This window comes from Lepisma saccharinum, chromosome 1, assembly GCF_977018435.1.
Source record: "Lepisma saccharinum chromosome 1, izLepSacc3.1, whole genome shotgun sequence".
Classification (NCBI taxonomy): domain Eukaryota; kingdom Metazoa; phylum Arthropoda; class Insecta; order Zygentoma; family Lepismatidae; genus Lepisma; species Lepisma saccharinum.
In genome coordinates this window covers 182,114,140-182,129,901 of record NC_139229.1, presented here as the reverse complement: position 1 = coordinate 182,129,901, position 15,762 = coordinate 182,114,140, and the positions used below count along the sequence as shown (strand labels likewise).

The window sequence follows — 15,762 nt, the reverse complement described above, 5'->3', positions numbered from 1 at the left end:
CATTTTTATGAATTGAAATTAACATTGACAATTTACAAGAGTGGGGCGAATGACTCATTGGAACTCCCCTCCCATGGTTTACAATGAATAAAATGTAGTATCTACGTATTTGAGAATAAAAGGAAAAACTTGAATAAGAATGAAATTTTAATTTGCAAATAAATTACACGTAGATAAAATTCGATATATCCACTTCCGTTTGCTGTTCTTCACAACCTGCCCTTACCTTTCAAATTACGAAGAGAAAAGGATCACAGAAAAATATTACTTAGAAATTACATACAAGCTTAGAAACACACTAATTGTTAAAGAATTCTCAGCAATCATACGTATTTTATTTCTGTGTGAAACTAACTCATGTTTCCGAGTTCCGTATGAAAGATAACTTTCTAAAGTTTTACGTACATGAAGATGAGGAAAGAGTATGTAAGAATGAAATTTAGTATTAAATAAACTTTCAAACTTTGCAAACGCAAAGTGTACTTTGCACACATATTTAATTTCCGAGAACTCATGTAGGTATTTGATTACACAAGTTTCCGTAGTCATGAGTTACATTTTCATCCATTAAAAATCCTGCGTACACACACGAACAGGCGAGGAGTGAAAGTGTTAAATACTTATGCTACAAACAAACTAGCCTAACCTACTCGAAACATCTGGATGCTAAGAACACCAAACTTAATTCGCCTAACTCACTAATTCAAACCTATGGGAAGGGGTTTACATTAACGAAGAGAATAAAAACACATTGGCAATAATAATGAAAGCAGCTTACATTAATTAATGAACACTAAGCAAGATGCAAGAGAATCTAGTAGTCCTCATGCAAAATCAGGACAATGCTGCTATTGTTATAAAACTCTTATAATTTATATTCCTTTTCGGTAGACAAGCCAGGTAATAGAAAATCTTAAGAGGTAATATATGATGCAAGTCTTTTCTCAGGAGATGTCGTAGGTTTCATGAATGTCAACGTGTGCTTCACCCTTTCCTAACGACATTATACTGCTAACTCTACATAGATGTGTATCGAAATCGTGTCATGTAAAATAGGTGTGTGTGTGTATATGAAGATATAATCACCCTGCAATCTAAACTTGGCCCAGATTACGAATTCCAGAAAAGCACTTAATCGTTGAAATGATGTATAGTTGAATTGGTACAACATTAATTTCACTGACATGCAAGTTGGGAATTATATTTTCCCTTGCACTTGTGACATTAATATCTCTCTCTCATACTTGTCAATACGAAGCATAAATTTAAAAAGAATGCAAATAGGTTACAGGAAATCACACTGACTGACTGTGCAAAGTTAAGAATTGCTATTCGTAAAGAGCAAATTTTAATTTTAGGAACTTCTGTGCAGATTTTAATTTTACATATCTTAAATTCTGGTGTGCACATTATTTATATTGTTCATTAACTACATCGCAATATTCATAAATATCTTGATCTCCTTGAGAAGGAGGATATAACATGCATTGTTTGCATCAGGTACTAAGGTACAAAAATTAACCACAAAATTAAAATTGAACGAAGTCGTAAAAATTCATTAATGGACATAATATTTATTTGACATCATATTTATCATCTTGCGCATAGTTCCTTTAAACTGAACATAAATATATTATTTGAGAATATAACTGAATATCTTGCTATTATGTCTAGATAATGAATACGTGACCTTTACACTTCGAAGTGCACAATTTCATACAACTTATGCACAACAATACGGACACATACATAGCAATTAACTTATTTTCGTGTTAGATAGTTGAATATATGTAGTTACAAATCAGTCATTTATCATTCAGCTAGGTTCACAAATTCTTAAATGTCGTACTTAGGGCTGGTTGAACACAAACGTTGTTTTCACTAACATGTTATTGTTATTGAATGTTGTATTTCATACAAATGCACACATTTAGTTGTCACTGATTAGGATATAACCATGTCAAATTTGCAATAACATGTAATATTCTTACTCTGAAATGAATACATTTACCGGAACTGTTTTTCGAAGAACTCGCTCACTCAAATACTCTATTTCTCCAAAACACACGAAAACGTCATCAGCCCTTTTAGAACAACAAATTGAGGTCCGTAGTGTTACATGTGGTTGGTTGCAGCTATATTATTTTTCACAGAATATGTGTGTTCCTGGCAACCCTGGAACGCATCGCTTCACGACGGGATATGACGTCACAGATGCAATCAAATGTTGTGTGTGGTTGCCAGCATTCAGGCGGCAAAACGGACTTTTTTGAACGACTGTAGTGCCGAAATGATGCACCAACGAGAAAAATGTTACTGAGAAAAGTTGTTTGTTTTGATGTCCTCTATACGTTTCCGTGGTCCGTGGGCGCCATTAAAATGACACCCTGTATATTTGTCTCCATAAAATTCAACCTTCATTCCTTATAAATAAAATTGTTGTTTTAAAATGTTTTAATGGCCCATAGATGTTAAGTGCCTGTTCTTTTTCCCTAGTGTTTAAAATTCTTCTCTTCTGCACTAAATCTCGTTACATTTTTGTAGATATCAGATAAAGACAATTCTCTGCTGGAGGAGAGAATCAAGAGGGCACACAAGAACAGACCTCAACCAAATAAAAGGACATTACCACAAGTGCCTATGAGGCAGCACAAGGTTGTTCGACAGGGTAGTGAAAGTGCTATACATAAAATGTCTCCTAAACAGCATGAAGAAATGGACATTTTCAACAGGTACTGTATTCATATAAATGTGAAGCACCCAATGTCTATATGTATTATGTTATGTTGAATTATTATTTTGATCCGTAAGGAATTTTTTAATATTCCCTCTCCAATGTATCTTCAGTTTGTGTAGTAGTGTGTGAATGGTTTATCACAACCACCCTAAATCTGCATCGAAGTTTAGTTGAAATTAACAAGATATAAGTGATTCAACTGTTTTATACATAGTCACAACCTGCGAAGTTCTGCAGTACAAAGATACTATCTGTTATCTTCAGGATCATTCTGCTAAGATGTAGAAGTAGCCTCAATCAGTTTGTAAACACTTTCCACAGAAGCTCTTTGTACCTTAGTAGTAAGCAGTACAAGTTGACAGTGATGGCTGCAAAATGAGATGATCCTCACTGCAGAATTACATTGGGAAAGATCTGCTTCAATTATTTCTACATTCAGTGAGATGTAGCAGAAAATGTAACTCAGCTCTCAGTTTATAAGTTCCAAAAGTAATAATATGTTTTTAACGTTAATAATCAAACCACACACAAATCCTCCATTAACAAAAATGTTTAAAGCAATGCTCCTTGCTTTTCATGTTAACACCATGCTCCTACAAGAGAAACAGATAATGCACAAGGTAATGCACAGAGCATTTTTTCGTTGCTAAAAAATGCCTTTGAAATAAATGCAAAAAAGCCTGAAAAATAATGGCTTTGTTCTCTTTTTTTGTATCTGAATATTTAAATAACAAACTTGCCCTCTTTTCTCACCTACAAGTAGAGTAAAAGTGTGGTTATCACATTATATCTAAAGATACCTGTTTGGCGGTTACGTTGAGATAGGAAATTTACTCTGATAAGCTTACTTTTCATTTTTCCGTGCAAAATTTCTTGCAGAAGAATGAAAAATAAGCTTATCAGAGTAATAAAAAAGTGTGGTTATGTAAAGTAATGACTGCTGTAGGCTCTCGAATGAAAACTTATATAAATATTAGGCCCACTCAAACGATAAGGTTAAAAGTCCTTGAAAAGTCCTTTGGTTTCGTGCGCAAGGCGAGAACTTATTTAACTTGTTGAAGCAAGTGATGGAAAAAGTGGCTTCACACATTTCAAGTTTTTGCAGAGCACTCCACAAATGAGCATGGGCCTTCAAATTTCACTCTACACTTTAGATATTTTTCTAACAGGTCAGCTTACTGGCTCTTGGCTAATTGGTGGTGGGCTGGATTTCCAGCCTGGGAAATTTGTGATCTAACCATCTCATTCTCAACACCACAATTAGTCAAAAGTGAAACTAAATAAACAATAAATACAGAGAAACTAGTATTCACTTTTTCTGCGAAAAAGAAAAAAAAACATTTTCGCAGAAAAGTGAGTACTAGTTTCTCTGTATTTATCTACTACTGTGTCTCTCATTTTCCAATTATGAATAAAAAAAACAAATACAAACATGAACATCTGAGCTTATAGATAGAGATCTGATTAAATATAGTATCATGGTCAGTTAACATATAGAAGAAACCAGTTTATTCATTTCTACAGCACATTGCAATACTACTACATACTGTAGCATGTTTTCCTGAATATTTTTTCCTGGGCTTGCTCCTTCCTGGAGCACAGCTGAGGTACAGGAACCGTAATCCTAGCTATGATAGTGAATTTTGATAAGTAAGCTGTTCCATTCACTCTTTCTGTGAATCAGGTAGCTATCAGGCAAGAACTTACACATACATAAGGTTACTACTGTGTTTTATTGATGTGATAGCAATCATGGCAGATACTCACAGATGTTTATTCCAGTTCTTGTATGGATATTAGTGGAGTTTGGCTAATAAGAGGATAAGAACTAACCAAAAACCAACCACTAATGCTCACCAAGAAAGAAATTAAGTTATTTGGTGTGCTTTCACATACTAATTCAAAACATGCAATCTACATTCTTCTAAATTAACATAACAAGACACCAGTGGTTATATGATAATGAACTAAAAGGTATGCTAAACCATATATGGAGTAGTTGACAATACGGAGCACATTACATTTTAGAGTAGCTGATATTGTTTGACAGTTGTTTTTACATATGTTCATGTAGTACGTAGATACACACAGTTCATGATAAACTTGTCAATTAGAAAGTACAACTATACTTAACTGTACCTGAGAATCAAGATTTTCTAATTAAGTTAATAACTTGATGAACTGAATAAGTTAGTTTTTGTGAGATTTTATTTGGCGACAGAGTAACAGAATTCTATGGTGGTGTTAATTAAAAGTTTAAACCTTGACACTGATGCATCCTGAAAAAGAAAAATTTCCCCTGAGATGTAAATTGTGATTTTTGAATGTAGATGTGTAAAGTGCAACACAGTGTCCAATTTTATTTTACACCCAGCATATCATGTCTAATAAAACCTTCACTTCAGTAGTAAGTGTAACCACATTGAAGTGGCTGTGCATGAGTGCACAGTTGTGGATTCCATTCTGGTAGCTTCTCACATTTAAAAAATGAAAGCAGAAAGCACCATTTCTGTCCTGCAGTTTGCTTGTAGCGTATATGGTTTATTGTATTGTTTTCTACCCATGTATGTATTTTACAACATGCTAAATCTGTTTTAAATTGACAACCAAGTTCAGCTTTGTTTCTCCAGTTTTTTAATATTTTTTTGTGTTGCTATATTGTTTTAAGATTTCTTTTTTCTTTAGTATGCTTCATTAAATTATTTATTTGGCGTGAATAAGTTTGCATTGTACTTTTTTTTATGCACTCGCCAGGGTAAGAGAACCTTCACAGTCAGATGTTTCAGAGCCGGAAGATCCTCCTTTGCAAGCAGCCGCACAAGATACAGTCTCGCCTCAATTACGTACCTCTGCCAACAGAGGCACATCGTTACAAGGGCAAGCTTTTTCTTTCAGTTCTGGCATGTGCTGCACGGCATATTATTTGTGCTCGTCTTTTGTTTAGTGTGCATTGTATTGTATTGTTTGTCTGTGTTTGGTAAAGTTTTGTTGTGCTAATTACAAGGGGGTTCAAAAAGTTTCCATATCCATATAGAAATAATCCACGTAGGAACACAAACTTGTGTAAGTTGAATAGGTACAACCTTGTTTATGTTATGTGCCAAATATGACTGCAGTTGAATAATTACGGTTTCCTTTCCGGGTTTTTCAATGAAGGAAGGTGCAACAATAAACAAATTGGAATACAAAACCGTGATCTGATTCCTCCTTCTGCAAGGCAATGCTCCCAAACAAATCCATGTTTCTCTCCCGATTTGTGACAATGGATGAGACGTGGGTTCATCACTTTCATGCTGAAAGCAAAGAAAGTTCAAAACAGTGGAAGCTTTGTGAAGTTCAAAACAGTGGAAGCTTTGTGATCCCCCCCCCCCTAAAAAGGCAAAGGTCAAAGTGTCTGCCAAGAAGGTGATGTTATCCTCACGGATTACCTTCCGACAGGCCACACAATTACTGGGGACTATTACGCAGACCTTCTGGCCAAATTGCGTGAGAAAATTAAAATTTGCAGGTGAAGAATGCTGTCCAAAGGTGTTCTCTTTCTGCTTGACAATTCACTTGCCCATGCATCCCATCTTGCTCTCAACAAAGCACGTGAGTGTGGCTATGATATTTTGCCTCATCCTCCATATTACCCGGATATTGCATAATCTTTCTACGCAGTTTCAACTTTCTCCGACATTTTGAACTAGGTGAATATGGAAACCTTTTGAACACCCCTCGTATATTCACTGTAGATTGTTTGTTCTGTATGTAGTTGATTTGGAACGAAAGTTGAGGAGTTGTGTATGGTAACATTGGGCTTTTGAACCATTCTGTTCACTGTATAGATATGAATATATTAGGCCTGAGACAATACCAGTGCTGATGTGTGTTTAGGCCTGAGACAATACCAGTGCTGATGTGTGTATCGATCAGAAAATTTCTAATCAGAGTTAATCACTGATACCAGCTGATACTTTCCAGACTTTGGGTGTATCTCACAGGGTCTGCAATGTATATTAATATCTACAAATACTCTCAACATGTTATAATTGTTACAATGTTTAAGCATTGGTGTCGGTGTCAGTTGCTAATATGACTGTCTTCTCTTCTTGTAGATCAAGAAGAGTGGAGATGGGTTTCCTTACTCAGATTTTTACCTTTCAGGCTTTTACTACATTACACAATTTCATTAAATCTTTCAAGAAACAAAGTTAGTATTTGTCATGCTTTTATTAGTTGAAGAACATGCAAACATCCTAAATACCTCATGAAAGGAAAGATGTACAACATTGTTGTCACTACTTTTCATACATTTCACCAACAAATTATAATTAACACATCACGAATGTCTCAATTTCAAAACTGATAAAAAATAAGTTGCACATGCAACAATACATTATTACAAATATAAACAAACATAGCAGGCAACACACAAAGCAAAATATAGCTAGTATTATTTTTGCGCAAAAGTTCCCGTGACTGGTATTTAGCGATGATAAGAAAAAGTGATGATTTGTCATACTAAGAGTATCAGCATCAGTATTGGCTCAGCCTTAAAGTATATATGTAATTTTATTCACTTGAGAACAAGATGTAGTATGGTTATTGTTGAGGACTGCATAAGAATATTGCACAAAGGTATAGAAACCATAAACCAGCATTGGTGCCAGATTCCTATGGAGGAGAAGATAGGGGATTCTTCACTTACTTTCTCCACAAGTGGCCTGCATTAAAGGACCAGCAGAGTGGTACACAGTATTGAGTGGGGATATAGAGAATACATGCATGTAAAGGATTTATATTTACTGAACATTGACTTGTGAAACTGAAAATGCATGCTAACTCCATGGAATTTCAGTATGCAGTTAATGATTTCTAGTTCATACTGCTTCCCCTACCTTCCAAACTTCGCAAAGACCAATGAGATACTAAGTGATTATACAGTGTGTTCATTTTGGCTGTGGGCAGAGATAGCATGTGACTACAGACGGCTCGGCATGGCACAGATGCTGGCATTTTCGACCCGTGACGTCCTGCTTATTTTTACGCACATATCTGTAGCATGCAGACAATTTATATTTATATTGCATAACAAGTACTAACCTCTGTTTTAAGAGTTGTTCAGAGTGGTGCCCAAATGCATTCTCACATTCCTGGCATCTTTAGATGAAATTTTGATTGACACGCAAAAGTTAGTCTTCCGTAATTCTTGCAAGTTCTGTTTCCCTTAATCTCGGAACAAGTTGCCTATCTGCTTCTCTTCGTGGAGCTGCAACGCCAGGGAATTTCTGTGAAAATTGCCCACAAATCTCGACATGATTTGGTTTACATTTAAGTCTCATACATAAAAGTTATTTTTTTCTAACGAACTATTTGGCTGGCACACAAAAACATACTGGAATTTCACAGAAAAAACTAACACACAAGCACATGCGCACACACATGTGCACTAAAATTAGAAAGAAATTACACTGCAAGCTAAAACAAACAGAACTCTACTGATAAGCAAGAACATTCACACTTGCAACGTGTGTTTCAGACAGTGTGTTCCCTTGTGCACCCTCCTGGCATCTAAACAATCAACTTTTGCTTGTCAATGCGATGGCGTTTTCTTTCACAGAATGATCAAGAATAATAACACTGTAACTGTACGGACAACTTGCATATAGTATTTAATCCATAAGGATGCCCTTATGAGTAAAATTTACCTAGTGTATTTTTAAATATATTTTTTGATCACTTCCGATTATTGTCTGAGGCCACCCTTCTCAGTATCTTTCCAATGAACCCTTCTGAGTGTCGGGACCTTGAATCGGTTGTCAGTTAGTTCCTTAGTTCCACTGTCAGGGCTGTAGAAACACTGCCGGGGTAAATTTCACCCAACTCATGGTCATATGTTTCAGTTTGGTATTCAAACCTGTTATTTTTCCTCATTTTTATCAAGTGTGCGATTCAATTCAAATGTTCAAAATTAATAAAATTATATTAATCAATGAAGGTATTACAAATTAAATGCCTTAAAAGAATTAAAATTCGGACAAGTAATTTTTCATTTGGGTTTTTTTACCCAGTGTGCGTCCTTGTTATGGCAGAAAATGCTCTTAGTTTTTCTTTCTCATTTTCTCTCAATTTTATCTTTGCATAATGAAATAAAAATGTTAATACTTAATAAAATTAGGTTATTCATTGAAGATATTATTATTTACATGCTTTGAAACAATGAAAATTCGGAAAAATTTTCTTCTGGGTATTTTTTACCCAGCATGCATCCTGCCGAGTTAACAATGGCAAGAAAGCAACTTGCATACAGAACAAATATGTCAATCAAAATTTCATCAAAAGATGCCGGAAAATTGTGAACGCAGTTTGCCCCAACTTTAAACAACTTTATAACGCCGGTTAGTACTTGTTATGCAATATAAATACAGGGTGTACACGATGAACCTCCAGGGTTTCGATGTAATGTTAAAAACAGAAAAAAAAGTTATCCAGTCTTTCGTATTTGGTGCCATATACGCTCAAGTTTTTTTTTTATTTTTTTCGTGCACGTCATGCTTGGCAGCGCTGTCGTTGCTTTTGTGAAATTTGCATCTTCTCAAGAGAAAGCTGTGATATGGTTTGCGGAGTCAAAATCAATTGTTACAGTGCAGCTTAAGTTTCGGCGTGTCTTTAACAAAATGCCACCAACGGACAAGAGCATCAGGGCATGTTACAGAAGTTTTCTGGAAACTTGGAGTGTGTTAAAGAAGCCAGGGGGAGGAACGTCACACATCTCGGACGAAACAGTTGAGCAAGTTTGTGGCTCCCCTGGCCACCACATAGCCCAGATATCACTCCTCTGGACTTCTCCATTTGGGGGTATGTTAAGGATGCAGTTTACTCAACGAAGGTGCCAAACATGAATGCTTTGCGTGAGTTAATTGTTGCTACCATTGATACCATCCCTGACAATGTGCTGCAGCGCACGTGGTGCAAAGTGGAATGCCGACTGAACATTCTTCGTGTCACTAAAGATGCTCACAGAAGTGAGGTAATTTTTTGTAAGAAACTTTTTGAGTTGCTCTTTGCAACAAAATTTCAAAAAATGTGCAGGTGTGTTAGTTTTTATTTTCAATCACTTCAAAATCCCGGCAGTTCATCATGTACACCCTGTATAACTGTCTGCATGCTAATGATATGTGTGTAAAAATAAGCAGGACGTCACAGGTTGAAAATGCCGGCATCCATGCAGTCACGGCCTATCTTGGTCCAGAGCCAAAATTAATGCGCACTAGAACGTGATCTGACCCACTTCATATGTAATTTTTTTACATGTTAATTTTTAAAATTATGTTATGTACCTTCATGTGTTTCAGAGCAACACCTGTCCACTTTTAATTCGTATTTATTAGCAGTATCTGTACAAATTAAAACCATTGCCAATGTCTGCTGCTCAACCAAGCTTATCTTGGCTCACAACTCAAGTTTAATTCCTTTTGAATTTACATGGACAAACTTTAATATTGGCATAATTTTAATATATGTAAATTTTTTACTGTTGGAGTAAATACCTTGAAAATGATAGCCATATTGAAACACAAATATACAAACCAAATTAATGTATGTAATGTGGTATCCAGTCACAAATATAAATAGTTTGCATTAGGAGAAGGTAGGAAATGGAATATTTTATCAAAGGTATTTGTTGAATTTTCAATATCTTTGAATAATCTCTAAAGCAACCTGTGTGGATGAGGTAGGAATGCAAAGTGGTTTTTGCATTCCACTTTGTACTGTAGATCTAATCCTGATTAGCCTATCAAATCATGAAAGGGACTTTCTTGGTCTACATCGTATTGATGTGGTTAGAACATGATTGCCCTTACTGCATTAACTTAATAAAAAAAGTTACTCAATAACTGAAATTATTCAGTCGAACAGAATGTGAAATATAATTTTAGTAAATGCGGGCTTTGGTCCTTTGTCTTAACTTTACCCCTTGTTGTCACATCTCATATTTGATTATTCTATCACAGAGCAGTTAATCTGTAAATTGCATTGGAATTTTTTTCATCTAATATTAGCTCACATGCACAATTCGTAAAATTTTATTGCAGCTGTAGTTAGATTACTAACAATGATTGTAGTGGGTGCTGTGAAATATGGGAATAAAAGTAATTTTGTATTGGGAATAGAGTAAAAAATGCCACATTGCATGCGTTGTTGTCGGCTTTTACAGCACTTGCATTTTAGGATACTTTAGGTACTTTGATTTTAAAGTTGAAATAGGTTTCATAATTGTGTTAAGTTAGCAAAGCCATTGACGTTGATTATTTAAGTATGTGAGCTTGTGAACTTTTTCCCATTGTTTTTGATCAGGAACTGACTTGAATATAGGGTGTAGGCATTTTGTTTTTGCGTGCATTATATAGAATTTCTGAATGGCATAGTTAGTTAGGTCTTTCAGATTTTGAATATACAGTACTTGCTTTGATCATTTGCCCAATGAAAAGCTTTCGTTGAAAGAGTTGTATTAATTGTTGACGTTTCAATTCAAAGGTGTGCGTTTTCTCAAGAGATTGACTGACCTGTTTACAACATGCAAGATGCGAGTTAAAAAATAAGGAAGAGTAGCATATTGGTTACGTGCGTGTTACTCACTATCAATACAAAAATACGTTAGAGTATTCAAATTGGTCTACTTACGCAAGTGAGTATGTATTCTTATGTGGACGACGTTTCGGAAGCTTTACTGCTTCCTTCCTCAGGTTGTCGTTTTCAGCTCGGAATATCAAGCCATGTCAGAGAAGTGTCATGTAAGGATACTGGGTGAAAGGTTTGGGTTAAAAACACTTCATAGTGCTTGACCTATACAGTTTTACAGAATTAAAACTGTATAGGTCAAGCACTATGAAGTGTTTTTAACCCAAACCTTTCACCCAGTATCCTTACATGACACTTCTCTGACATGGCTTGATATTCCGAGCTGAAAACGACAACCTGAGGAAGGAAGCAGTAAAGCTTCCGAAACGTCGTCCACATAAGAATACATACTCACTTGCGTAAGTAGACCAATTTGAATACTCTAACGTATTTTTGTAATAAGAAAGAGTGCATTGGACTCGCTCATTTATTGATCAGAAACAAATGAAAATAATAAAAATAGTTCTGTTTCACTATTTTCACAAGTATGAATGCATGCCAAGTGTAAAATAACCTTTTATGTGGTTCACCCATAATAAGTTGAAATTTTAAAAACCAAAGCAGTCGCATACTTTGTATGTGTGTGACACTTAACATGGCATAAATTAGACCAAATCAGTTAATTCCTTGGACACACACATTGTTTCTTATGCCAATTGCAGTTGTTTTTTTTATGATTATCACATAGTCATACACACAATTAAAATTGCAGAACAAAACATAATTGCATCTGTTGGTCTGTTGGCAATGCATCACTTCAAAATAACAATAATAATATTGAAATTAAAAATACTAGCGAGTCCCAGCATATTAGGATACAAGTGTCCCATTTCACTGCAATCACCTGTGATAATCTATGTGATAGAAATATGGCATGTTGCATTTTCTTGAAGATAAAAGAAATATTTGTCTACTCGGTGCTGTCACTTTTTTGTCATTTTAGACACTGTGATCTCAATTGAAAGAGCAGCTCATAATTGTTTCCACATTGCCAGCCTGTTGGGAAATTGAAAACCAGCAGAATGCTTCAACTGTACCTAACATGCTGTATTACACAAATTTGACAAATGTATGATGTCAATGTTTCATTGATACCAAAGTTAAATGTTCAACAATTTTTTTTATTCCTACATTGAGATTTGTGATATTTAAAGATATTTAGTATAGTTTTGTTTTGAAAGACTGCTAGTGGCTTTTGCTTTAATATCATATAAAATAAAGTATCTTTGCAGGAGACTGCATAATTAAGAGATGGTGCAGTAGAACCTCAATTTATACATATTTCAGGACATTGCTAGAAAGAAAAAAAATTCAGGAAAATTTTATACCATGCTACTTTATTGGGACTGTAAAGGTGAAAGTTATAATGCCTGAAAATATAAAATTTGGGGTTCCACTGTATATTTTTGGCTACATAATAGATTTTTTTATGTGCATTTTAATTGCAAAGAATATTTTCGTGTGTAAAGTTTGTTTTCTGTACACGATTCAGAATCAGTCAAAGGTGGCAGTTACTAACAGCATTTAGAATCTAACAAACTATGTTGCTTTCATATTTTTTTATTACTCTTCACTAATGTTAGTAACTTTTCTTTTTTGACAAAAATATAAGGAAGCACAAAGTAATATCCACAGGAAATTGCACAAATGATATGCTCACAAATGTACTTTCTGTTCACGTGATTTATATGTATGCATAATTGTTATTGTAGGACACCTCCAAAACCTCGGCCTGTGTCTGGCCCTTTTAGGCTTGATTACGAGATGCTGGAGGAAATTGAAGGTGATGCTTTTGATCTCAAAGCACCAAAACTAGTGGAATATGATTTAGAAGAAATTCTTAATGAAAAACCAATGGAACTACCTGAAACTGCGTAAGTGTTTATTGTAAGATTTGTTATGAATTTACTTAACACTATTGGTCAGTTTCCATAAATGAACTGTTCCTATAACTGAGGAGAAAGCATTTAATTTTGTTTGATGATTATTGAATATTAGATTAGGTTTGTTCTGTACTTATTTGTTCGTGTGTGAAGTAAATATTTCTATTTACTTTGCTTTTCTGAATGAATGATTTGATTTTGAATTTTTCTTTTTTAACGTCACTTTTCTTCCATTTTTGGATAATCATGAGGATGAGTGATGATATGATAAAATTGATGAAGGGACACTCGCAAGAACAACCATGTCCAGGATTCGAACCTGGGACCCCTGGCATTGCAGCATGCTGAGATAACCACTCCACCATGGAGAACAGATAAAAAGGGATGATTTGCTGATTTAGAGATGATCGATGGGACAAACACAATGATGCATCCATAGTGGTCAATAGTACACAGACTACTGTGTCCTGGAAGCCAGCATGACGTAAATATTTACAACAATAGTGAGCTGATACATACTGTAATGATCTACTTACTTTAATTTTAATCAAAGGGAGAAGCTACCATAAATATCTTAAATTGGAGGCTGGGATTTTAATCAAGAATTAGTAGAATGTAGAAAATCGTAGGAAGCGTGAGGTATTTGTCATGTGGTTCATAACACCTCAAGGTTACTAAGCACTTCAATTGTTTAGTATTACACTGGGCCCAAATAAAGCTTGCGTGATTGAAATATGATAAGAGCAGTGTGTTTTCACCTGAAAAAAAAAAATATTCACAAGACTTTCCAGTTTGTGAATTTGTATGTTACAACATATGTCATGATTTTCATATACTTTTGCATGCCCAGATCTTATATCACTAACTAATCTACAATCACCTTTAACTACGCGTAATTTTCTACTGAGGTCAACTTTTGACAATCTAATGTCAGGTTGTAAATAACCAAGAGGTAAGCTTTAAGTTTCAACAATTCAACAGGTTTATTCAATTATGTAATTTCACAATAATTCCATTTCTCATATAACAAGTAACAAGAGAGAAGATTATTTGTTTTTGATAAAATATATGCAACAACAATTTGTTTTCGTAGCAATAACTTTTTACAAGTATCCTTGTTCAAGGATGCATTATTTCGTAATTCATTTTGTATCATTTGCTGACATGTATAAAATTGCTCATTTACTTGCAATTCATTTTGCACGTTTAATGTACCATGACAGCAGAGGGGACCACTCCGCGACTTGCACGTTATTGGCTAGAGCTTGTGACGTCACCAAGAGGACACGAGCGGAAGAAAGCTATGCGTAGAATGTAGCAGATGGCCCATGAAACGTGTTATTTTCATGCATCTTTTGATATTATACACCAAAGCTGTTAATTTAATTTGACAACAAGAGATCAAATACGCGATAGAAGAATACATTTATTCCGAAACAATGCATAGTTTATTTCTTGCGTGATATCTTGTCCCTGTAGGCTGTAGTCCACTGCCGGCTTTTCTTTCCAGCTAACCTATTGCATTTATTTTAAATGTCTAATTCTAAGGAAAGTTCTTGTCCGGGCATATTCTGATATGACTTTTTACTGAATGTCCTGGAATTTCCCTTTAATATTTTTACGCTACTTTTAAGATTCTCCAGTTGATCGCCACGATGAGGATACATTTGTTTTTGTTATTTAGCGTCGTCTTCAACTTTTGGCTAATCGCGACGAACAGGATGAGTGATGATTAGTTTAAATTGATGAAGGTACACTCACAGCAGGCACGTACCCAAGGGGGAGCTTAGGGGGCTCGAGCCCTCCCGAAAGTTTTTGGTTTCTTGTGGTCGGAAATAAAATAATGTGACGATAATTTAAGGAGAGAAATAATTATCGAGTCAAGCACGTATCCAAGGTGGGAATCAGGGGGCTCCAGCACCCCCTTCAGGAAATTACGCTACATAAAATTAGGTTCATGGCTTCTTGAATAATGTGATGATAATTTGAGAGAAATAATTATCGAGGCAAAAGACAGAATGTTCTATAACCCTGTTATTGTTAATAGCGCGTATCCAAGGTGGGATCAGGGGGCTGGAGTCCTCCCTTAATTTTTTTCAGTTTACACTACATAAAATTAGGTTTTTGTTTTCTTGAATGGTGTGCCGATAATATAAGGAGAGAAATACTTACCAAGGCAACACGGAGAATGTTCTATAACCCCGATGTTGATAATATTGCATTAAAACTTTTTTTGAGCTTTCGGTGTTGTCGCTGCACTATGTAAAGACTTGTCAGCATTTGGAAGCTGCAAACGTAGAGGTTCATGAATAAGAGAAGGAGTCGAACTACTGGCAACATTAACGAATTGTTTTATCTGCGGTACATTCTAGAATATAATGAGGTTAACATACGCGGCTTCAATTTCCAAGTTGATCTGTACAACAGAATCTGTTAATGAGAATTCAAAGGTAAGTGTGACAGTTCATTCATACTGTC

General features: G+C 35.2%; 1 protein-coding gene across 1 annotated transcript in view; it reads left to right on the top strand.

Moving 5' to 3' along the window:
* Positions 1 to 15,762, top strand: part of msps (msps cytoskeleton-associated protein 5) — a 124,189-nt gene that overhangs the window by 78,453 nt on the left and 29,974 nt on the right. Inside the window, exons 26-28 of the mRNA XM_083143879.1 lie at positions 2,545 to 2,732; positions 5,492 to 5,614; positions 13,114 to 13,275. Of these exons, the coding sequence (XP_083000005.1) occupies positions 2,545 to 2,732; positions 5,492 to 5,614; positions 13,114 to 13,275 (473 nt within the window). The remainder of the gene's footprint in view (positions 1 to 2,544; positions 2,733 to 5,491; positions 5,615 to 13,113; positions 13,276 to 15,762) is intronic.